The following is a 25,792-nucleotide window of genomic DNA, read 5'->3' on the forward strand; positions in this document are numbered from 1 at the left end:
CAGCAAGGCAAGTTCCAGTTTGTGCTTATAAAATTACTATTAAAAAAAAAAAAAAAAAAAAAGAAAGAAAGAAAAATGGGAAAGCTTAGGATCTGAATTACTGCACCACAGTGGAGTAGGCATGCTTCAGATCATGTTAGAAGATCATTTCAGTTTTAGGAATATGATTGATAGACACTTATTTGTTTAAATGACAGAATGATGGAAACTGTAAATTCTCATAGCTTTCTTTCTCATGTGCATTTGTTAAAATGATAGATGATGATTCTGTTAAAAAATCAGAGCCTGAGAAGCTTAATAATGACCTTGAAACCACAGACTAGGCCTATGACTGATTGATATATCTTACAAAAATAACATGACATAGAAATGTTTTAAATGCATGGTGGATTATATGGTACAAAGCACTGGACCCTTAAGTTGCTAGCATTCTTGCTTCTTATTAGACCTAGTGTGCTTGGAAAATATGAGATATTTCCTGTGTCTTTTTATTATATTTTTTTTTAATTCAGAAGTCTAATAAAGATTCTATTACACAAGATTTTACTGTAATCATAGGAGGAAGATATGGAAAACCTAATTATGAATATGTATTTTTATTTCCAGATTTATTAATATATAGCAACGTTTTCATGTATGCCAGACAACTACTCTTTAGAAATCACGGAGAACATCAGCCATCACCTGTTACAAGTTTCATATATTAGTGCAGCATGCAGGAATACTCTATTTCATGGCAGAAATTGTAGTAATCAGAGAAAGACTGATCTCTAAAGAAGAACCCTTCACACAGTTTTAAGAGAACTTGTGTTTATTCCTAGGCAGTCTGAGTGTTATCTATTCATCTGTAGAAATCCAATTTGAAAATATTATTTCTTGTATTAATAATGACCTTTAAACTGAGTGCTCAGTGTCCTGAAAGATGTAAGTAGGAGTCAACAGAAAGTACAGCTCTACATCAGAACATTTGCCAGAGCATAATGTTCTTTAGATCCAGTTCTTTAGTTAGTTAGTTCTTTAGTATCTTTAGATCAAAAGTTCTAAACCTTAAACTTTCCTGCAGTTCAGTTTTACCAGAAAGAGGTAAACTTAACCAAATATTATGACATTTTGACCAATCTCTTTAAAATAATGTGATTTAGTAAAGTTCTTGGGTTCAGTCCTGAGCCAAAGACTTTCAACTCACTTCTATAAGCAGCACCTAGTTCATTGTCCTAATAAAATGACATTTCTCTCTGTGATGTCTAGTCTTTTGAAAATTACTGTCTTATAATTTTTTTCCATGTGTATTCTGTTGTGAACAGCTGCCTCGTGTATAAATGTAGCCTTTTATTATGTTAGATTTATTCAAAGTCACTCTTCTGTCAACACTTACTCTACACCGTTGTTATGTACTTGGGAGCATGAACATAAAAGACATTTGGTTCTGTTCCCTTCTCATGTATTTTGGGTTATTTTTGAAACAATTGTACTTCGGCATAGATTCTAATAGCCATGAACAGTTTGAATGCCAGAGTAGACCCATGCCATGGCTCAAAGCTAATACTTTCCACTGTTACTACCCAGACACGTTCACATACATGAACAGCTTTCAAACACATACTTTCTTTTTACTAAAACTTTGATGAGGACAAAAATCAAACAAAAATGCTAATGAGAATGTCCCATCTACTTGATGCATTTGAAAATAGAGAAAATGGTGTTATTACTGACTCAGCACGGATATCCAAAACACTGATGGGGCCAAACTGGAGTCTCAGAGGACGCCTCCATCCCTGACTTCCTGCCTTCCTACTTCTTCACAGTAGCAGAAACACAATCTTAACTGCCTGCTGCCTATTTCAATGGGAGATGCGCTCAGTTGTGCACCTTGTCCCTGGGGGAATCCTGCTGCAGGTCCCCTGATGTAGCCAGCCCTGTGACAGCTGTTTTCTTAAACCATTGGGCTCCTGTCAGCTAGCCCCTGTGAGAGGCTTGGCAAAAGCTGGGTTAAAGTAGGTCTTGGTCTTCACCTTTTGTTTTCTTTTTGCATCTGAGCCCCCATCAAGTGAACCAAGCCAAACCAAAAACAGCCAACAAAGCAAGAGATGATATACAATGCCATTTGATGGTATTATACAGCTTTGACTATTTTTTTTCTTTTTTATTTCCTCTTGAACAATGAGATAAATTTTGATCAGTTGTGTTTTGAACTTGCAGCATATTTACCAAAAAGTTCTAATATTCTTTTCTGTTTGTGCCTGCTGCGGTAATATTGTTTCCAAAGATATTTATATACATCTGTAATACAATTTCCATATATTCATGTTGATATCATGTTGCCTTACACTTGTGTTATTTTTTTCTTTCTATTTTGCTATTGTACAATAACATAATTAAAAAAAAAACTGTAGCTGCTTAAAAATATTAGGATTTGAATATAAGAGTCCTTCCTAATATGATTTATTCATTTCTTATTTACACTCAATTTTATATTTAGCATTTAATATTTTTCTTTATAGAGGCAGCAGGAGAGCATTTGACTACATTACAATTACAAATCCTGTACTCATAATGAATTCACTATAATTTTAGAGGACTGACAGAAGCTAGAATTGGATGCAGTCAGATGACTTAGGTGCTAATTTGCAGTCTGTCAAGTTTTGATGTTACAAGAGCTTAAATTCTGTTTGCTTTTATACAGATAACCTACTGAAGTCGGTTGAGTAAATGAGACAGATTTTTGCCTTGACAGCTTTTAAGCTTCTCACTCAGGAGTTCTGCTGTTGTGCACTTATTCAGTATCTTAAATTTCTGATGGGAACTCTGGTCATTGAATTCAGTGGGCTTTAGTTGAGACAGTGTTCAATTTCCATATTAAGAGAAAAGCAGATGAAAAAAAATCCAGACTACATTAGGTTGAGTATAAGGCTTGCTGAAAACCTGATTTTGTTGAAGTCCCAGTAAAACAAAAAAACCCATTAAAAATCACCTTGTATAATCCAAAAAAATTAAGCTTGAATGCAGTTATCATAATCTTGTGTTGAACCCCTGACATCACTGCAGGACTGAATTCAAGGTATTTAAGTGCTTTTTAAGTTCTGGATTTTTTATACTTGGTTTGAGAATAATTGTACCATCTATGAATACCTTTTCTATTTAAGTTAATGATGTGTTCTCATTTTTAGTTTATAGTTTTCTCCCTTCTGGAAATATTAAATGAGCTGGAAGGTATATAAGGTATCTTGAGATTCATTGACACTATTGACATCATTATACTTTATCTGCGTATACTGTAAATACTTTTTAATTATTTGCAAAATTGTTTCAAAATCTTTTGAGATCCTTTTCAACATAAGTATTAATCCTGAATTCCAAGTGTGTACTTTTAAACAGGCAATTACAGGGGAGGCATGTGGTCTGTTTTCCTCATTTGGAGTCAAAAATCAGTGTTGTCAAACTCAGCAATGTGATATGTGTATCTCCTGGAAATTTTTGAAATAAGACATCGGTAAAATTCTATATTTGCTACGTTTTCTTCCTGTTTTTCTTTTCTTTTTAATGTTACCATGTAGACCCTGTTTCTCCAGACAGAGCTGATAAAACAGATGTCTGTTCTGTTTGTGAAAAATGGGACTGCAGCCACAGGGTGATGTTTTAAGATAGTATAAGAGCAAACAAAAAAGATAACAATCCAAAACATGCTCTCTCCTCCTTCCACTTAGCAAATGTAGCCAGATGCTAACAAGCCATTAGTTATGGTCCATCTCAAAGAAAATCAATTTGTTTTGTTTCAGTTTGCATTTATTTTTCGCTCATTATTTATAACATTCATGTGTCATTTTTGTCATTTTTTAGAGCTTCCAAGAGCAGCTGTCAGGATCTTAAGCAACATGACATTCCTTTTTGTGAGTTTGTCATACACAGCTGAGAGTGCCATTGTTACAGCTTTTATTACCTTCATTCCCAAGTTCATCGAGTCACAGTTTGGCATCCCAGCTTCCAATGCCAGCATCTACACTGGTAAGGCATCGCCATGTAGTATAAGGTTCAAAGGGTTGTCGTCCTTTGACCAATGCAATAAAGCAATGCAGAAACAAACCAAAAACATGCTTTAAGAGTTAAAACAGGTGATTGGATCCAACTATGTGCATTCAGTTAGTTATACAGACTGTTCTTTGATGCTTGCTATGTTTGTTTGTGAACAACTAAATAAATAACCCATTTATATTGTTAAAGAGTTGGGGGTGTTACATAAGCCTAGGCAGTGACCTTTTCTATTTTGTGAAAGGAGGAGGAGGGAGGAAAGCAACAAAAACAAGCTAGAAAATCTCTAGGCATTGTTGTGATCTGGGTAGCTTAAGAGATATTTTAAAGCTGTTCTTATTTTATATGAATCTTGTATCTCCTTTGATCTTTAAAACGTCTTTCCTTTTCTGTAGTGACCAGTTGTTTATCTATGCTATCCTTTGCTTAATCATCTCTCCCCTTCAGGCTGGTGGTCTTCTCAGTATTTGTTCAGGCTAGGCACCCAACAGCATAGTCTAGCCAGGAGAGCTACCTCAATCCTCTCCTGTCTCTAACTTCAAGTCTCAGGCTCCCTGTTTTGCACATGTGGTGCTTCCCCTGCCATCCGCAGTGATGTGCAGCCAAGTCCAGCTTTTGCCGTAGCTTGAGATGTTCTGTGAGAGCTTTGTGCTTTGTGCTGCTCTGAGGGAAGGGAAGATGGTCCTGACCTGCAGCTTCCCTAGGAAAGGAGCCATTGCTCCAAAGTGTTGTGCAGTATTGGGGCCCATGTCATGGAAGTCTCCTGTTCTCCTAGCTGCCTCAAAGACACTTGTCTCAATCTCCATCTCTTCCTTTTTACTTGTAAACATCTTTTTGCCTTTTCTGTTCTGCTTCCTATAAAGAATAGCTGCTAGGTGGGTTAATTCTTTGCTCCCCCGTACTTCCCGTCACTATGTCTGAGATGGTGAATGGAGACCCTGAGAAATCAGCTGATGCACTTAAACCATTAGTGAAGAGAGAGTTGTGGGAACAGGGGTGAGAAATGGGGTGAAGCCCCTGGCTGCATTAGTCAAAAAAAAGACAAAAATTAGTAAAAGAAAGAAACAAACACACAGAGATGTTACATGAGACACATCTTTTTTTCACCTGTGGTGGCTGGAAGAAAAGCAGAGTGCTGAGTAGAAACTCAGAGAAATACCGTGAGGTGAGAGCTTGCTGGGGAGAGGTTATTTTCAGGGCATGAAATCCATGTGTTCTGTAAAATACAGAGGAAATTTAGGTAGATAGGACTGCAAGTCTATCTGATATTTTTAGCGGCTGCACAGCAAATGAATTTTGCTTTATGGCATTTTGGTTTATGGCATTACTAGGAGTCTTGATGGAATTACTATTCCATAACTCCCTTCATTCTCAGTGTAAACCAGAAACATTCTTGACAGGCAAAATATTCAACAGTCAGTACCTTAATGTTCCAAGCAATAATGTTGCATTAATGTTAACCATTGTAATTAATTTTCTATATTGTTCTTATAGGAGAAAAATTGGAAATACTGTATTAGATTGCTACTAGTAAATGACATTTCCAGTTACAGATTTTTATGCTTTAACAAAAGGAGGACATAAAATTTACTTATATTAATGCATCTATGTTCATACATCTACAGCTGAGTTCATGTGCTTGCTGAATCTCTTCTAATGTGACTGATGTAAGTTTTGTATTGGCCATTTTTCGTCTCAATTCATAAGCATCAGTTCTTTAATTAAGTTTCCATTTGTTTCTTTTTTAAACAAATATAGCATTAAGCACCAGTGAGAATGACATAATGCCAAATTTCAGGTCTTGAACCTGAGCAATTTCTGCTGCAATCTTACCTTATTTGCAATTTTATTTTCCATGAGAAAAACAAGTGGCATTCAGCCTTCAGATTTTCTCAATTATGAAAAAATGAAATTTGACTTTAGGTTGCAGGTAGATCTTTGACAAATCCTAGTCAAAAAATTTCATGTGGTTTGATAGAGAACTTATCTGTGAAAAAGAAGGTTACAATTTAAATTATTTGTAATCAGCAGTGCTGCACACTATGTGTTGTAAAGCACCACTCTGATGCAGTGGTTACAAATGCCTTCCTTCTAGCTTTAGTTATAAAAAAAAAAGGTGCAGTATGTTTCTCAGACAGAATTCGTTTGAAAATCTCCTCCATATTGCCTCTGGAAGTGTAGCCTGGTTAGCAAATATTGCAGTTTTCTGGTACCAGACCCTTAGTAGCTGTTAAGATCATCTTCTGCCTCTGTGAAAAGCCTCAGGTGCTGCAACATCCTGACAACAACAAAAAGGACAAAGCTTGAAAACTGCTGACTGAAAGCTGATACTGCCTGCAGCACTGTATAGAGCAATGTATTTGGTGCACAAACAATTCCTCTCTGCCAAACAGTCATTATAAAATGAAGGAAAGTGCAGTGCAACAGTTTACTATCAGATCTTAAGCTTTGTTCCTCTAAATGACTTTGAAAAATAAGAATGTCTGTCTTTATTAGAGGTATGCATTTTGCTTTGCCCAGGAAGTTCATCTGGAAGTGCATTGTAGTAACAGTGTTTCTTTGACACCATATCACTTCTGATTTCACATGCCCTGCCGAGAAGGAGAAGAGTGCAGGGATGAAGAATTTGTACCTCAGGCAAAAGAATTTCTCAAGCTCTCTGACACATAGAAAAGAATGAGTGTTTCTGTCTGCTGTTTTCACCACAAATAGCTGAATCTGCAGGTTAATGCTCCTGCCCTTCCAGTCTCCCAGGAAGAGAGTTTTGCTACTGCCAGCTTCATTTTGCATGGAGGAATTGGTCTTTGAACTTCACGAATATAGGTTTTCCCTTCACCTTCCAACCTTCTGAATGAGGGAGGGCATTGGAGGGCAGTTTACTCATACTCATCTCCTCATTTTTTATGTTCTAATCTTTATAGTGTGGCAGAAGATGGATGAAAAGAACAGTGCAGTGTAATGCACTAAAGGAAGAACCACTACCCTATTCCTAACTTAAAATGTACTTGCTCATTTTTGACAAGATACTAGATAGAGACCTATCAAAAGTCTCTTCCAATATAAAGGCCCTCAAGAAAAGAAGGAAGAAAAGAAATTCAGGTCAAAAAGAGATGGAGAATGCAAAAGTAGGTTGTAAGGTGGAAATAAAAGAAATAACTGAGGATACTTTACCAGAAGTAAGCTCTTACCCTGGGCTAGATCCTTAGCTGAAGGATCAGCTGTTGTAGCCAAAGAACTGATGTAGCCAAGGTCCATGCAATTTGGAGCATGAGTATTGGATGCTGTTGTTTCAAAAAGCATTGCAAAGCCTCTTCTTCTTCAGCGTCTGTGTGGACTTTTCTGAAATAGATTTCTTAGAACAAACAGGCTATGCGTGGTAGACTCAGATTGCTGAGTTACCATTTGTTATTTCTTATTTTTATCCAAAGAGAACATTTTCTGTGTAAGTAAGTAAAAGGACTGGAATAATTTCTTTCACTTGTTCATCATTCAGTCATTGAAATCCAGGGAGATAACAGTTTTGAACTTCGTCAGATCATTTAATTACCCTAGAAAGACTTTAAATTCTGCTCTATTAAAATTCTACTCTTTTGAGAAAGACTCTTTTTGATTCTAAGAAGGGTTATTATTGAGAATCTCCCCGATGAAATGACATTTTGTTTTATAATAACATTGGTGATGGCAGTATAATTAAGGTAGCAACTGTTTTTGACTCTTTACTCTCACAATATCAACATTTTAATAAATGCAGTGTCTCCTTCACAAATTACTTTGTGTATCCCTTCTTCACATTCTAAAATAAATTCAAAGCAATATTTCTGCTTGCAAATACAATAGTTCTCTTATAGGGCTTTGGCTGCTGGTAATATCAAAAGGAGGCTTTTATTAATTCTTTGACAACACTCCAAAGGTTTGAAAAATCTGACTCAGTTTGGTAGCAAAGAATCAGACAATGGAGTTCTTAGTACAGAGTTTGTGATCATCTAATTAGGGAAGGAAATCAATATTTATGTTTTATTCTATTTCTATCAGTCCTTTCTTAATCTTACTCCAATTTCTTCCTGCTAGGTGTGATTATTGTCCCCAGTGCTGGTGTCGGTATTGTCCTAGGCGGCTACATTATAAAAAAGCTGAAACTTGGTGCGAGAGAGTCTGCGAAGTTGGCTATGATCTGCAGTGGTGTGTCTTTGCTGTGCTTTTCAACTCTCTTCATTGTTGGATGTGAAAGCATTAATCTAGGGGGGATAAATATACCTTACACAACTGGGTAAGTATCTTTGAATCATCTGTAGCAAAATCAGCTTTTTTCATAAGCATGGTAAAGAAAAGTAAAAATTGCTGATGTATGGGAGAATCCATGTGCTCAAGTAAGAAGAATTTGGTGAGCATTTTAATGTAAACACACTGTTACTATATGGCCCTTCATTTTTACATTTAAGTTGTAGTTAAGCCTATGTAACAGCTCACTTCTTTGAGGAATGGTAAGATGCCTTAGAATGGGCTTCAGAAAGAAGTTGTTTTCACAAGAAAATACCAATAGTATCCTGTGTAAAAAAGTCAGAGTTTAGTTATAGTTTCTTGAAATATTTCCTTTTCTGCTCCTGAAAACTGTGAAAATAATGAAGACATTACAAAGATTATTCCTGGATAGGTTAATTTAATATCACCATCATAATGTCTTAGGTCTATAGTACCCATTTGATAGAATTCATTTAGGGATGTGGTGTTAACAGCTGTGCACTTAACACACTCCCTGAATCAGCTTTATAGAGACTTGAGGTTGTATGAATACTAGCTGCATGAATGCACTCCGCTGCTTGCCAGGAACACTGACTAGATCAAAACCCTTAAAGACATGTTGAGGATGAAGAATGCAGTCATAAAAAAAGATGTGGAGGCAGGAAGACAGGAATTGGGAGCGAGGGATATGACATTTAGAAATGCATGCAAAAGTGTTTTTTTTTTTTAATGAGGGAAATTTGAAGGCTGGAGAGTGTGCTAAGAGTGATGGGAAGGTGTTTCACTGCAAAATGTTTCATCAGAACCCTGATAATTAGGACTTTATATTTTCTTTCTGATTTTGCGTTTTTATTTTTCCCCCAAATTAGTCTCTTCATATAGCTTAAGCACAAGAAGAAAGTAGACATCTGAGGAGTACAAACCTGCCTGAAGCGATGTTTTTCACTTTTACATCTGCTAGGATGTCTGCCTTCTGTTTATGTCTAGTTGCTGGGTATCAGATCCATTTGAGTATCTCAAGTTTGAATTCTTAGCTTCGGACTCTATATTTTGAGCCCTGGGAGAGACTGTAAAAGAATTGTAGGGCAAGAAAGTAAATGAAATGGTGAGAAAGGGCTAGAAAGGAACAATGAGGGAGCTAAGTTGAAAACAAAGAGGAAGAATGGGGCGCAAGGTAGAGAGAAAATAGGCACTAAAAAAATAGGCACTCTTTACACAGAGAGCGTTTTGTGTTGCGTGTTGTTGTGTGTTACTATTTTGCTGTTGGACCCTAATTCTAGAGCAGGAAAAATCTTCAATGGAAGGATCTTACGAGTTAAGGGAAAACTGGATGCTCCTTTGCATTCTTAATGCCAGGAGTTAAAACTCAGAGCTGAAGGGTTGTTCATAGAATGGAATAGCATGGGCAATGTATCCTGGTCTGAGCACTTTGGGCTGAAGAACAGGGGACTGGAAAGGGTAGAATACACTGATCGTCCACTTTCTATTGATATTTTATGACAGCCTGAGGTGGTAGATGAAGAAATGAAAATTATTAGGATTAACTGGACTGCATGTAATAAAGGTGAATGTCTTTGTCTGACTAATGAGAAGGTTATGCTTTTTTCTCTCCTTGAAAAATGATTGTTTAATTTGAATCTATTTCTGAATTGAAGGAATTGCAAACTGTTTTTATGTGAACACTGGAAGACTATCTAATTTCATTTTTGCAGTAAATTATTTTTATAACATGAATTTAAAAAGAGTCTCTACCCACAGCTTCAAATCATTTACTTTGTAACGAACACTTTCGCTTGGACATCAAAGAATGTTATTGTTCCTGTAACAAAAAAGCATGCTTTCATTCTGAGGTTTAATTAAACACATACTCCATTCTCTAGTCCCGGTGCAGTGCAGTGTACCGGCATCAAAAACAATTCAACAAGCTAGATCAGATACAAGAGGCAATACAGATACTTGGTTCAGAGTTAATTATCTTGCATGATGCTCTAGCTTAGTATGGTTATGCCAATTCTGATATCTGAGCTACCTGCACTGGCAGCAGCCCAGAGGTGTCTGCATGCCCTACGTGCTTGATGCAGTATAGCTGTACACTGCAATGGATCCCCCTTCTGAACCTTCTGTGGCAAACATATTTAATTTTACCTTTCAGAATCACTTAAGCATTACCAAAAAGTAGGTCTTTTTCCATGATGAGCTGGAGCATAAACAAGTAGAGAGGTGAAGGAAGAGATGGTTTAGAATGGGTTCAGTTAACATAAAAGCATATGCTTATCAGCACTCAGCAAAGTAGACAATGATAAAGTCATAAAGCTGTGACATTTCAGTACTCAGTATTTTAACTGTACTAGTTGACAGAAAGTGGAGGCATAGACAGATTAGAATACATTTGCAAGGATTTTCTGCAGTTTTATGTTGGACACAAGCAGTTTTTCAGTTGCTGTTCTGTTATCAGCAGTTCCGTTTTCAGGAAGGTCAAGGACACCTCTGTGTTATACATCTCAGCAATTCAGAACCTGTTGTTCAGTTCCCCATGCTTTGTCGCTAAGGGCTATTTTACATGTGTAATATTTGAAAACACTCTAAGGATCCTTATGTTGAACTGCAAGCTGGTGTCGCTCGTCTTGCACCATAACTTGCATTAGAATGGGAAGTCCTAAGTCAGTGAATTGTCTCCTTGCAGCCCCTACAGAGATGCAGAATAAAGTTAAAACTTGTGTCTTAATAAAGCAGAATAAAATTGTTTTAAACAGCAAAGCTGAAGAGAAGCAGCAAGCAATGTTTTCAAGAAGCTAAAGCTTCTCTGTGATCTGTGATCCACTGAGATTTTGTGATAGGAACTAAATACCCCCAAATTACCCCAAATAGTAACTTACTGAAAAAGTGCAAGTGGTAGCATAATGTAATAAATGAATTTCAGCCTGAATTTCCATTGTTATGGTGGATTTCTTAATCTTAAAGATTATTTGCTGAGAACAGTAGTTTGATCAGGTAAACAGAACAACAGACACAAAGGGAATAAGTTTCAGATAAACAGATAGATATGTATTCTAATGAGATAGCAATTGCAATTGCTAAGCAGCATCAATGAGAGTATTTGGTGTTTCAGGATGGCATCCTGCAAGGTACTGAGAGCTTTTGATGGAAGGCTTTTGGTGCTGTGTAACTCAGTATGACACAATCTCTCTCCCTCATCTGATGCTTTCAAAACTCTTCATGAGTAAATTAAACATTGCAGCACTACAATGAGGAAAGAAGGAGCAAGAAATATGTGACTGACAACAGTCTGTTACTAAGAGACTGACTTTATTAGAAGACAATTTAGTTTAAAGTTTAGCTAAAATGTATAATTGACTTATTGCAGTACTTACATAAAAAAAATCCCATTCTTGTTCTGGAACCGACAGGTTGAATTTCTGTTACTCTTGTATCTCCTAGAGTCCAATCAGCAGAAAGATCACTTAATTTGAAAGCAGTGACTAACTGGATCAGAACAATAACGACAAAGAAGGAATCCAGCTAACACAGTGAGAGGGTCCCTTGTTTGACAGCTACACAAAAATTGCGTCATTGCTAGCTTCAGCCTGCAATTCCAGCTGCAATTACTTTCCAAAAATAAGACTGCAGACCTCTGATATGTTGAATGTCCTGGGTCTTAAAGGTTCAGTAACAAACCAGAATTATTGCCATCAGGTTAAGATACATCCTTTCTATTCCATAGCCCGACAGTAAGAGTACAGAGATTTTGTGGTGAGGAATTTTCTCTTTTCCTGTCTTACCGTGGTGTTTAGCATTGTAGGTTACTACAGCAGTCTAAATATGAATCAAACCATATGCAGACCAATTTTCTGTCTAGATGTTTACCAAAATAAGGTCAAGCACTAATATTTTATAACTGTATTTCATCTAGATTGTAACTTGTTGGGGACAGGGTCCACCTTTTTTAAATATGTGTGCATAGACCTAGCTCAATGAAGTTTCTGTCCAAGCCTGAATATCCATAATAACAGGTCACAGCTCCAAAAACGCAAGGCAACATACTCTGTCTTACACTTTCCCTTTTTTATTTTAATTCTATACCATGAGCTTTCCACAGGGTGATATTTGGAGAGGAGAACAGAATTTAGACTAGAAATGTTAGGAAGTAGAGTCCCTTTTATCATTAGTCACATTAATAAAGCTCTTCTCTTTATTAGCTCTACCAATATTGTATCATGGAGACACAATACAGTCTCCCTGGGAAGTTAAAAAATGCAGTTTGTCAGGTGGGATTCAATTTTGTCCCGTCCATTCAGCAAACTTGCATCTAAATCTTGCTGATGAAAGGAGCAGAGCCATTATTTGGATTTGAAAGAATAGTTCAGGAAATGCTGTTGTTTGTGTCTGGGTTAGTGCATGTGTGCACCAGCTTCTGTGTATGTGCCCATGCATGACAAATGTCTGTGGCAGCTCAGGTGAAGCAACACCACAAGCTGTCAGCATCCATGGCTGTCGAAACAAGTGGGGCAGATGTTTCTCAGATGTCCTGTGTGCCTACATCAGTGGGTGCATTGGAACTAAGCTGTTTTCCCCATAGGCCAGCTCATGAGCAGGACTTACTAGCTTCAGTGCAATGTTCTCAAGACTCTACTCTGTATGGCCATAACATGCAAACATGCAAATCATGTAAATTTGTGGAGTGCTCTGCAGTAATTGTGCAGAGCAGGCAGCCTCATGGTATCAGAAGACAGGATTAGTGGTGTACTTTAAGCTTGCTGCTGCAAAAATACATATCTTCAAGAAAAGAATCTGGGAGAAGTGTTCATGGAAAACTGTTACAATATGATGTGATATGTGGTAGATCATATGTGATGACTGGGGCTTACAAAGATATGTATTAGTAGAGCTCTCACATCCCCAACACCTGAGATCCTTCATTAGTTTGCCATCATTGACAGAGGAGAGAAGACTGAAGGTAACAAAGATAAAAGCACAAATGTCTTTAAAATATCCGTTGATGAGATTTTAGAGACAGAGCTAATGGGTGATTTTGTTTATCATATATTCTTGAGAACAAAACAGAACTTCTCTTTGCATACAAAGGGTTTGCTATAAACAAAACAACAACAACAAAAAAACTAAACAAATCCTAAAATTAAACCTTCCAGTGATTTGCTGAGGTGGAAGAGGTGATGAAAGCTGGAGAAACACAGCTTGCAGTAGCTTATTAATAACTTGAGTACATTTGCTTTGTATCTGTGTGCATGTTTGCTTTTATCTGTGTATACAAGGCTTCTTTGGGAGAAAATAGAGGAAACTATTTAAAATTAAATTTTCACAGTGATCTCAATTCCATTTTGAATGTTGTGCTTCTAATTTCTTGTGTGCCTGATTCCATTCACTTTTGTTCTTAAGCTGATTTCCTAACCTGTGTTTCATGGCAATATTCAGCAATGTAGCTCCAGCAAGTTAGTTATGTAACTGGAGCTAGGCAGGAAACAATATCTGACCTGCCCCATCTATTGCTGAGAGTGCTGTCACTGGAAGCAGGAATAAGAGGTCAAAAGAAAATGTTTGGACGAGGTGGGCAAGACTGGCAAAGGAGAACTTGAGTTGTGCTTTTCCCAGGAGCCTGGGATGCCCACAGACCTGCCCATTTGCTGGATAGATAATAGGACCGTGCTGGGTGCTGGGAGATTGGCTAGTGAGCCTGTGTTGTAGTAGCCCAAGGAGCAAGGCATCGCAGATGTCCTACTCAGCAGGCTATAGAGAGCTCTGAAAATACTGTCTCTCTTGTTTCTGTGAAAAATTTCTGTCATCATACTGCTGACATCAGTATGTTCCTGGGGAATTTTTTGATGAATTGGGTATTTTCCACTGGACAAAAGGTTCTGTCAAGACATTACTGGAAAAGTCTGTCTGTTGCTATGTGACATGTTGCTACGTACTGCTTTCTGAAATCCAGCATGATATAATAAGGCAAGTTTCAACTGATAGCTGAGAAAGCTACAGAACCAGTATCAGTCCTGGGTATTTAATTTCCCGCTCAAGCTGAAGCTTGTTTCTAAAACTGTCCATGTTTGTTTATGGCACAAGAAAGAAAACATTCAGAAAGTCTTTGGTAAACATCCAAGTAGACCATAAAGTGCAAAGTAATTCTAAGAGCTAAATTTGTGAACCTGATTTGTGTGGTAAATAGACATAGTCAATAAATATTTAAGAGCTACTTAGTAACTCAGCTGCAAAAGTGCACAGATAGAAAGGCAAGCATATTTAGCAAAAGCAAATAGTGGTGTTTAAATACATTAAAAATGAGTCAAGTGGAAGCCAAGCAGCAGTCACAGTGCTTAGTGTCACTTCTGACAGGAGATGAGGTGACAGATAACGCAGGCAACAGTCACTGCGTGTAGTGTGGTTCTCCATCAGTCTCTGATCTAGTCAAGTATGGAAAGTGGCTTGGAGCAGAAGAAAATCCCTCATGATCTGTGGGGTAGCTTGTACACAGTAATTCATATGCTAGATGCTCACCCTTACGACAGTCTTGACGTGTCATAAGTGTGAAGGCAAGCAGAACTGTGGACGTCCTAGGGGCTCTGAAACTGCTGTGGTCTGGGGGCATGCATACACTGTCTCTGAGAGGTAGCCACAAAAAGAGTCCAGACTCCTCTGCAGGTCCTGCCTGGCTGAGGAGCTGCTAAAATTCTCTACATATCTATCGATATGTTTAGAGTAGAAGTACTTGAGCTGTCTTTAAAAAACAGTATTTTCTGTGACACCACGGAGTGATAGTAAAAACAGAGCAAACAAGCTAGTGCGGGTCATTCCATGTTACACAGCCATGCCCAGTGTGGACAGGTTATGCATACCAACATAACTGCCAAGGCAAGAATTTTGCTTGTGGGCACATGTGCAAATACCCGTGTCCTAACAGAGCTCAGTACCTAGCTCGTGTTTAAAAACTGTGTGGTTTTGCAGATTCCAAAGGGGCCAACTAGCATTTATTCTCAACACATCACATCCTCTGGATTGGACTGCACACAAAGTAGGGGAAGAGATAGGGTGGTGACTGCAGCTCTCATTGCCACACAGGCATAAGAAGACAAAAGTCAGTTTCTTCTCCTGGAGTTGAAGATTTTAACACACATATTCCCATTTATATGAAAGTGCCATAAATTCCACTCCCACGACCTTGCTTCTTCATTGCATTCAACCCTGCATTCAACGCAATTACTTCAATATTCATTGTAAACTGAGTTTTCATTTTTAATCACTAGACTACTTAATAAAAGATACAATGGAGGACACTTTTAGCTTCCTTTTGTGAAGAAAGGTCAGCTAGTTTAAATGTATCAGCTGGTAAGAGGATTTGCATTACGGAATTGAGCAGAGTCTGCCTCTTGGCAGAGGATAGGCCATAAATTCCACACCTGAGCATTTTCAACTGTTTGTGTTAGCAGCTGCATTCAGTGTACCGGCTTTTATGGATCTTCCCCTGAACTGCCAGACTATCTCATGTATAGTATAGGGAGCATAGGCACCTATCTCAAATCCATGGTGGAATCCTTTAGGCCCGAAAATGTCCAGAAGTTGTGCCTCTCTTTGGATCCATTCCAGTGTGACTGTAGCTGTGATACATTCCTATTCCTATTCCATAGAGTGGCAATGGGCACACTAAGCACTTTTGAAAGGTGACAGATGGAGCATTCAAGATGGGTAAATGACCAAAACAACATTCAAAATATATGAACGACTCACCAAAGGGTTCTGGTATCATTCATTTCTGTAATGAAAAAATACTGGGAAATATTATCCAAAATTACTTTCTCGAAGCACCAGCTTCGTTCACTGTTTAGCCATCCCAAGCACTTGCTGTAAAGAGTCTTCAAACCATAGGGAGACCTGACCCTGTCTTCTGAGGCAAGCTAGATTTCATGTAATTATACCCACTGTGGTGAAAGCTGAAGAATTCTTTCTTAGTGCATTGACTGCAGGATGACTTCAGGACATGTTTGAAATATGTGAATTCTTCCTAAATTTCAGATTAATCAAATTTTGGACTTCCAAATCTCAGACATTAGTATAGTTATGTATTTTCCAGTATTACTTACATTAAATAAACTATTATTATTTTGGCTACAAAATTCTCCAAGTGCCCAAGCGTAGGTTCTTGTGCATGTTTAGAAGATACTAGGCTTGGAAGCCAGGTAGACAGAAGTATCTTAAGATGATGCAACTCAAAGATGGGAAGCATATGAAGCATGTCCTGATCCATAGGTGATACATGTAATTTCCTACTGATACTCATTTTTTATTAGAATTGGCCACTATGTTTAATAGTTACTGTGCAGAAGATAAGAACTGTCTGACAATGTGATTCTGCTAGGAAATTAGGAAACTACTTACTAAAAAGAGGTGAGTTGTTCACAATTCAGCCAGAGGAAATCTGACCCTGAATCCTGACATCCACAAGAACACCCTGGCACTGTTCAATATTCTGGAAAAGGGCCACTCTCCATTCCTTCCATGGCAGTAAAGGCATTTTGCAGCAACAAATGGAGGACACCTAAGGAGAGGGAGGAGAAAAAATGAGGAATGGATGGAGATACAGAAGGGAAAAAGATCAAGCAAGAGACAAACCTAATTTTCAAATCTCTTGGAAGGAGATTTCACTTTGTAAAAAATGATTTTGAATCCTGGTCTCTGCTGAAGATTTGCTTAGAGATATGGCAGTGAAGAGTCATCAGCTAAGAGGCATAAATAAGTCTGAGAGCAGAAACTAGAACCCAAGATTTCTCTTGCAAAATGAGACCAGTCTCACAGGTTTATACATTTTTTTTCTTTTTTCTTTTTGCCCCATTAAACCTATGTTTCCAGCTTCAACAGGAAGGATGGAAAGAGACTCTGTTCTAGAGCTTATTGTTAAAAAAAATATCAAGGAGATGCTAGTCTGAACCCATTCAAGCTGAGGAGGACTTTGAAGCCCAGTGTTCCTACCTCATGTAATTACTGGGCTGATGAACAAAAGGAAGCTTCCTTTCCTGCTTCAGAAGAGATCTGTTTTAAACCTTCGGTGCCATGAAGTGCAGCATATCTGGAGTATGTTATCAGCACAAAAAGACAGCTCTTCCCTGGCTATCTACAGAGAGTATGAGTATTCATATGAAGTGCTAGGGCCCTGAGTGCATTTTCCCACTTTCAGGAGTCTAGCTGGCGAAGGTCAGCTCCTTCACTCATAAGAGCTATTGTGAAGAAAGCTAGAAGAGAGCACCTGCCCCTCATTTCTCCTGGAAGCTACTTTTAAGCTGAAGGTTTACTGCTGGCCCCTGCCTGCGCTTCACCACAGCAGTGTCACAGCTGCTTCTGTGCCCAGGCTTGTACCCCCTCGATTCTATTCTAATACAGACCTCCTGGCTTGACTTCCTGACTTGGCCCTGGACCTGCCTCGTCATGACATTATCACTGGACCGAGTCTGACCCTGATCACAGTCTCCAGATCCAATTGAGGCATTGCCCCTGCCTGTCTTGCTATCACTCACCTTCCCTTGTGGAGCAGCTCAGGAGCCAGCTGCAAAGTCACTGGGGAGAGGTCAGGCCCTCACTTCAATGCTCAATTTCTGGAGATCTTTGGAAGTGCCAGTTCTCTTTGATGCTTTAGAGAAGCTAGTTTTCTGACTTGACATTTTGGATCATCTGAATGGACTAAAAACTTCTGTGTTTATGTCGTGCGAATTACAAGCCATAAAGTAAATGCTTTTTTAATTGGTCCTCTGTCTATAGAAGAACGTGGGTGCTGCAGTACTGAATATTGTATTACCTAACATTTGGCTGCTTGAGACACAAAATGGCATTGGCCATAGTGCAGCTGAGACAGAAGGCTTGGCTTACATTTATGCCCAGAAAAAAATGCTTCTTAAGTATCCACGGAAGGTGAGAAGATGCATTTCCTCGAACAATAGTAACAGGAAAAGCTTCAGGTGGAAACTTCAATGTCAGCTGCTTTTCAGATTGCTTGGAACCTCCTTATGCAATGCACATGGAGCCTAGGTGCATAATTCTGGATTGACTATTTCATTAGGTATATTTAAGAAGTAAGAGCTGAGATCCTTAGCCTAGCCTCAGGCACTATCACTTTGAAAACAGAACAATATGAACAAGATCATTCACATCACTGGCTTAAAGTATTCATGTTGTTGGCAGTATTGCAAAACTGGATGAAATTCCAAATGAGATGCAGAAAAATGAACCAGCAGTAAACCACATTGAAGACTTTTGCTTTTCCATTTATTAAATTAGTTCAGCAACCTGAAACATGAGAGAGCATGGTAAGTGCAGTAGACATAGGTATAATAAATATAACATGAGCTATTTAAAAGTTCATGTCTATTATAATTGGCTGTATAATGAGAACAGAAATTAACTTTCAAGGTGTGTCTGCAAGATGTATCTCAGCAGAGCACAATTTTCTTTCTGGTAACTGAACTAACATGTTTAGTAAGAGTATGGATAAAAGGTACTACTTTGTGTCTATACACATACCTTCAGGTATTATGCAGGAGTTAATATTAGATGTGATTTATTTAGCTGCAATTACAAAATTTTACTAGAGTTAGCAAATATTCTCACTTTGGCATAAAAAGCCCGTAAGCTTGTTTTTTTAGGAGTCTTCTTGTGTTTAGTGCTTACAAGCAAAACAGTAGAAGTGGAAACTCAGGTAAAGCTAGTGAGAGCCAGATTCAAAACAAACAACAGCTCATGTAACAGATTATAGACTAGTGGAACAATTGTTGCCCTAGGATATTGTGGATGCAAAAATTTAGGCTCAAAAGGAGAAGTACCTAGCCAAAAAAAAAAAAAAAAAAAAAAAAAAAAAAAAAAAAAGCAAAACCAGAAAACCACCATGAACAACAAAACTCAACATATTAGGGCTTATTAAATAAATAAATAAATAAATAAATAAAAACTCAGCAGAAATTTTCAGCTGAGAATCATTAGAGACTGAAAAAATACAGAGACTGGAAAAAGTAAGTTGCTTGACCTGATCTTGTCCTTCCATAATCATCTACTTATGGCTAGTGTTAAGGACAGGCTATTGGTGAAGAGACAAACATGTTTTTTTTGTGGTTCTAAAAGTTTTCATGGAAACATTTCAAGGTAACATTCATGAAAACATATGCATGCAAAAAATAGGTTTTAAGTTAGTCTTTAGGGAACATGCCAAGGGTCCTTTATCAACCAAGGAAAAGAAGAATACTACAATGTCATAGCAATTAGTTATGTAGCTGAGCAATCACAGTAATTGAAAGGGTTACAGTTAATATAGTAGCTCTTTGGAGAGAAAGCAGTTAGTCTGAAGATTTCAAAAAAGTATGCACATTAAAAGTAAGTGACTTTTCAGTTTGACAGGAAAAAATATTTGCTCAGCACCTACTTTCTCATTGATGAAGAGCTTCTAGATAATGCAGACTGGATATCTTGTAGCCTATAGTGTCAGCTCTGTTAAAGTGGATCCGGTTATGTCAGTCTGTTTTTTCTTTAGGGAGAAACAATTTAGTATCCCTTTCATCTTCCTTTAGTTCTTTCATTTTAGCTTTCTTTGTTGCTCTATGATCATAATTTTTACATACAGTTTATAGGATTTTTTACTATTCTTTTCTTTCGGTGAGGTTGGATTTGTCTCTGCTGAAATGTTTCTTTCTTTGTTTTGTGCTCCAAATCCTCACCATCTCTGGGAAAGTTAAAAGTCAGTATTTCCCTCAGCACAGAGAATAGCAGAATGTCCTCTTTAGTGTCTGTGTCCAGAGCCAGACATGTATAAGTGAAGTGAGACTTCAGCTGGAAGTTCCCATGCCTCGCACCCGAAGCAGTGCCACCTGGAGACCCTGCGACTGCTTCCGAGTGACCTGGTTTCTAGTAAAGGAGCAGAGGTGCTGTACGGAGGCATTAGCTGGAGGAGATGGGAGTATGAGGAGAAACCTGCGGCTGCAGTCATGCACGGCTGCATGCAGGCTTCTTCGTATGAGCCAGTCAGCTCATATAGATGCCTTGAGCTGAGGCGTAGTGCTTGCTTGGTTGAGTTGGTGTCATTTACATACAGCCCTCCATTCCATGGTGAAGATGTGTCCAGTTGGCATGGCACTCGCCAGTAAGGAGTTTCATGCAGTTGCAGTTATGATCTGGTAAACCAGCAGCTTTTCAGTGTGTGTATATTCCTCAGTTTTGAAATTCCCTTTGGTCCAAAATAGATAGACCTTCTGAGCATACAGCAAAACTCTTCTGGGAAGGACACAGAAAGCTGGACTTTGGCAAGATTTGGGGGAATGGTCCAGGGAGATGGAGCTGTTTTTTACATACAGGTTGGTACTAGCATAGTGTTTTAGATCTAGAGAGATTCCTAAAAATTTCAGAAGTACATATAAATGCATTAAGTTTTCTGAGCAGTTGATGGTATGTGAGAGGCAAGGCATATTAGTTCCCATAATGCTTACGTCTCGTCACTGGGCCCTTCACCTTCACCTAGCAATAACCAACAGATCGCTGCAGCTTAGGATAGACACATAAAATAATGGTGTCTTAACAACTAAAAGGAAAAAATCACGGAAAAAATACAGCTGTTGTGTTGGGAAATATGATTCAAGTTTTAAACTTCAGAATTATTTTTGTATTATGTTATTAGCTAACAGTAGCAATGCCTGGAGCATTCATTTATATTTTTAAAATTGTATACATAACTGACAGTTAATGCTGTTTTTCCTCTAATAATCAAATATCAATTCCAGGATTAACGAGTAGGATGTTTTCTCCCTCTGAACAGCAGGACATCTGTGTTTGCTCTACTAGCATGATCTTTTTCCTTTCTTCAGTCCCACTCTTGCCATGGCCCACAGGAATCTGACTGGGAGCTGTAACGTTAACTGTGGATGCAAGATTCATGAGTACGAGCCTGTCTGTGGATCAGATGGAATAACGTATTTTAATCCTTGCCTAGCGGGCTGCATCAATGGTGGAAACCACAGCACAGGGGTAAGTGCTTCCCGCGCTCACTCGCGTGCGGTCCACGAGTAGCGAGTAGCCCGTCAGCACTGAGCCAGATGGAAGAACACGGTTTCTGTAGCAAAACTCCCTCTTCCTGAGCCTCAGAGAAATTGCTCTGCAGCTGATTCAGGCCTGAGTCCTTCCACGCTTCGAAAGGCAGGTAACATTGCTGTTCCGCAACCTCTCCCCGCTGTGTAGAAATTACGGGCATAAACGCGTTCATACCAAGCGAGTCCTCCGGCCAAGTGTGCCGTGAGGAGGGGTGAGGCAGCCTTTCCGACGCAGAACCTGAAGCCCCATGTCGGTGGGCTGCATGTCCGCTGTTCCTGTAAGGGGGACTTTCAGTCACTGTCACCTCATCCAGCTTTTTGCCAACACAGGTTAACATGCCATCCTTTCGCAAAGGCATCAGTGTTAGTCCTAAGAGCAGTCACATTTTTTTATTTTATTCTTTCTCTGACTGGAGGGAAGAACTTACCTTTCTGATAGTTGTGTTTTAAATTCATGTTTAAATTTAGTTATGGCCTGGTTAAAGCCATTAGTGTTTGTACCAGCCTCATCACTTAGCATAGGTAGCTCATCCACCTCCGCCAGCGTATTGATAGGTCTTTTGTTTGCATGGCTAAGTAAAGACTGTTTTTTAATTCTCCTTTGTTTTTTTATTCTCTGTAAACCTCTTCAGGGTTAAATGATTGTCCTTGAACTCAAGTAATCAGAATTAAAAGAAGTTAATAATCGACTTTTTTCTCAAAATATATTGCCTGTTACAGCCAAGTCTTCCAGTTATGATGTCCTGGCGAAGGGTTAAAATCACATCATGGAAATTTGGCAATTTCCAGGACAAGGCACAGGAAAGCAGTGGAAAGGTGGAATCTGACCGTAATTTCATTGTGGTTATACTTAATTCATACAAAAAATAAACCCTTAAATTCTTCCGTAATAGAGCTGCCTTCTAAAAAAGAAAAAGAGAGACAGGAAACAGTATAATCATTGATTTTCTCAGGACTTGATTGTACCTTCCAGGAAGCTTATTTATAATGTATTCATCTCCTGATTTGCAGTCCTGAGCCAACCCTGTGAAACATGAGAATGTTAGTTCAGAGCTGTGCTTTCTTATTTTTGACAAGATAATGTTCTAAAATTGAAGGTTCGTATATGATTCCATTTAGAACAAATTGGTTTCTTTTATAGTTTCTTTTTTTTTTTTTTTGAGAGGGAGTACTTTACTAGGTTTTGATAGAAAATTCCTCTGGCCCAATTGCAAAAAGCCTTTGAGAATCTGATTCACTCTCAGTATCTGTATAAACTTTACTTGTACTTTATTGGACTGAGGCCATAATGATCTTTTCTACATTGCACCAGATATCAAACTGCTACTAGTAATTTAATTAATAGTGAAATACTTTAGAAATATTTACTTTTTGCTACAAATTTTGAAACATAGTATTTGATACTATGATTTGGCTTGAAGTTTTAACTCAGCAGCTAATGGTAAATAAAATACCATTTTATGGCGGACGTTGGTTTGAAAATACATTTCTTCATTAAATGATGTTTTATAGGGAGTACCTTTGGAAACTACCATGTAAGGTTGTATCACTTTATAACAGACAAAATAAATGTTGCTAACATATAACATTTGGGTTTTAGTTTAAAACAATATAATATTTTCAAAGTTAACCACTCAAGAGTTGGAAGCAGGAGAAAAGAATACCTGCGTACAATTCGTACCTGCTTTGTATATACATTGCTACACTCTAGCATTTCTGCTGCATAAGATTTCTGTCTTATTTCACGCACAGCCTTTGCTTCTCTGGTGATGAATCAAGATTAGGTAGGAAAGAATAGGATACCTGTTTGGAAGGAGTAAGGAGAATAAGGTGAGGGATGGTAGGAAGAAAGCAGATACTCAGCTGGTATTTGAAGTGCTGCCTTGGGAAATGGGATTCAGTCATTGCCCCATTCCTAAGTGATGTTAGGCAAGTCAGTTAAACCAACATCTCCCAATTACATTTGTGTTCTTTGTATTTTGGATGGTTGACATGAGCAATAACAAGAAGTGTCATTTGTAGAAGGACTGAATGCCAAAATCTGTATCTAAAGGCAGGAATAGTTGTGTTTAGAATAGTCTAAGTTGTATATAATAAAAAATAAACTGGAAAAAAGGGGTCTCAGTTGTCTCAAATTTGCCACCCACATTTGTGAAAGTTTTGATCTGTGTTTCAGTTACTTAGCTACAAAATCAAGATAAAAACATCACTGCCTCATTTCATAACTGTTCTGAAGACAAATTAATCTTTTTGAAAGAGATAAAGAATAATGATGAATGCCACAGAAAAATCCAGATGAAGTATGAGTCATTCTTCATAGTGGTATATGATTAGTGTGAGGAAAAAATATCTGGAGCCATATTTTGAAAATGGAAGGTAAAATACTGGAGAAATGGATAGTTCATTAAGATATTCAGCAAAATCCTATGGGAAAAATATAAGGCTATGTGATAACGCAAGCACATACAGAGCTACAAATTAAAGTTGACAAGCGACCTTAATTCAGATATTTCCTGATGTCTGAGTGTTTTAATTTACAACCTTAATATATGGCTTAAGTAATGTATCTTTGTGCATGCGTGGTTCCTAGGTTTTGTGAAAACAAACTTCAAAATTGTGCTTGTCTGTACTTGGAAAAGTAATGCTGGAGGCAGAAGACTCCTGACTGAGAAGTAGTGTTTGATTCCCAACGAGCAAGCTACATGAGACCGTCATTCAACATCTTTACGCAATGTCTTTCTCACAGAAGGTTTTCGTACAGAAATGTTCAGTGTTTCTCTCTTTTGCTTTCCCTAGGTAAGGAATTATACGGAATGTGCCTGTGTCCAAAGTCGCCAAGTTATTACTCCACCAACAGTGGGCCAACGCAGTCAGCTTAGACTGGTCATTGTCAAAACCTACCTGAATGAAAATGGCTATGCTGTGTCTGGGAAGTGTGATCGAACCTGCAATACCCTCATCCCATTCCTAATATTTCTTTTCATAGTTACCCTTATAACAGCATGTGCCCAGCCATCAGCAATCATAGTGACACTCAGGTAAGAGTTTAGTTATATGTTTATTTAGATATTTGTACTGTGCCTACCATCTCTTTAGAGTCCATGCCACAGAAGCTGGACTAATGCAGCTTAATTCCGTCAAGCTTATGTATCTCTTAAGGTAATTAGAATAAGGCTGACCTTTATAAGGAATATATAACATGATAATATGCTTTGGGAAACAAGAAACTCCCAGCAATTTCCCAACAATGTAAAGAGAGAATATGTAATAGCATGATGTAAAAAAATGATTACTCCTGAAGAAATGTTCGACCTCCTTAGGGCAATGGTTTGGATTTTCTAATCCAAAGGAGAAAAAGTTAATATTTGACTCATTCATAGTTCAGTCAGGAGAGGATATTTTTAAGTTCTCCTTTTCTGTTTCTTAAAATTGTTCATCCCTGCCACATGCCTTGTTTTTAAACCTTCTCTTTTTTCTTCAAAAGAATTTTGAAACTGTTATATAATATTCTGGAGCAGTCCTATTGTCATAGTCATTTAGGGACAGATAAAGGTGCAGTCTTGGTAAGGAAAGGTAGTGTCTTTCATTTATCTAGCTGAAAAAAAGCAGACAGGTTTTTGGATTGGCTTTTCCCATCTCTGCCATCTGGTCTGATAAACCTTATCACTGCCTATAACATCTGTGTCCATTTAAAATACAACCTTTGCAAGTGAATTTCAGTCTGATTTTAAAAGAAAACTAAGCTGAAAAAACATAGTATAGTCTACTATAAAAATAAATTTGTATTTGAATAATGTGTATTGCTGTTGTTAAAAGAGAAAAAAGAAGAAAAAAATGCAGTAGAAAGAACTAATTTTTTTTAATTATTTATTTTACCAGTATTTACGAAACACATCCATAGGTATCAGTTCTCATAGTAACAGAAAGACAAAGGGAATGTTTCAAAGCTGTTGATTCAGTTTAGAATATAAATGTGTATCATGCATATGTTACTGATACAGATGGTAAACACTATTCCAGTAAATGTATGCATGAAATCAAGGCCCTGCTAAATTTACACTCGTATTCCAGAACTTCCAGAAGATATTTTTAAAAGAGAAAACAAAATGTAGCTACTCTGCTTGCCTCTGCAACCTTGACCTTTCAGTCGTTGGATACAATTTATTTATGTGTTCATTATTTCATAATTTGTTGTCACTACAAGTTGCCTACTTGTAATAATAAGCATCCAAGCAGTCTCTTGGAACCTTGTCCCTTTTCAGCCAAGGTAATGGAGGTGTCTTCCATTAGCTTCAAAGGGAAAAACATCAGGCTTTTAAAGGACTGAGTACAAACTAGTAATATTCCATGAAGGAATTGCAAACAATTTTAGTAAATCACAAATATGTTTCCTAGTACAATTCTGAAGTGCCTATACTCAGCAGAGATCAGTTAAGTTCAGAGGTAGATTCCAGCTTTCAGCAAGT

At 37.9% G+C, this 25,792-nt stretch overlaps 1 protein-coding gene across 1 annotated transcript in view; it reads left to right on the plus strand.

The window, feature by feature from the left end:
• Positions 1-25,792, plus strand: part of SLCO5A1 (solute carrier organic anion transporter family member 5A1) — a 70,862-nt gene that overhangs the window by 43,146 nt on the left and 1,924 nt on the right. The window contains exons 4-7 of the mRNA XM_062568189.1: positions 3,838-4,002; positions 8,095-8,293; positions 21,105-21,264; positions 24,123-24,364. Coding sequence (XP_062424173.1) covers positions 3,838-4,002; positions 8,095-8,293; positions 21,105-21,264; positions 24,123-24,364 — 766 coding nt within the window. The remainder of the gene's footprint in view (positions 1-3,837; positions 4,003-8,094; positions 8,294-21,104; positions 21,265-24,122; positions 24,365-25,792) is intronic.

Source organism: Rhea pennata, chromosome 2 (genome assembly GCF_028389875.1).
Source record: "Rhea pennata isolate bPtePen1 chromosome 2, bPtePen1.pri, whole genome shotgun sequence".
NCBI lineage: Eukaryota > Metazoa > Chordata > Aves > Rheiformes > Rheidae > Rhea > Rhea pennata.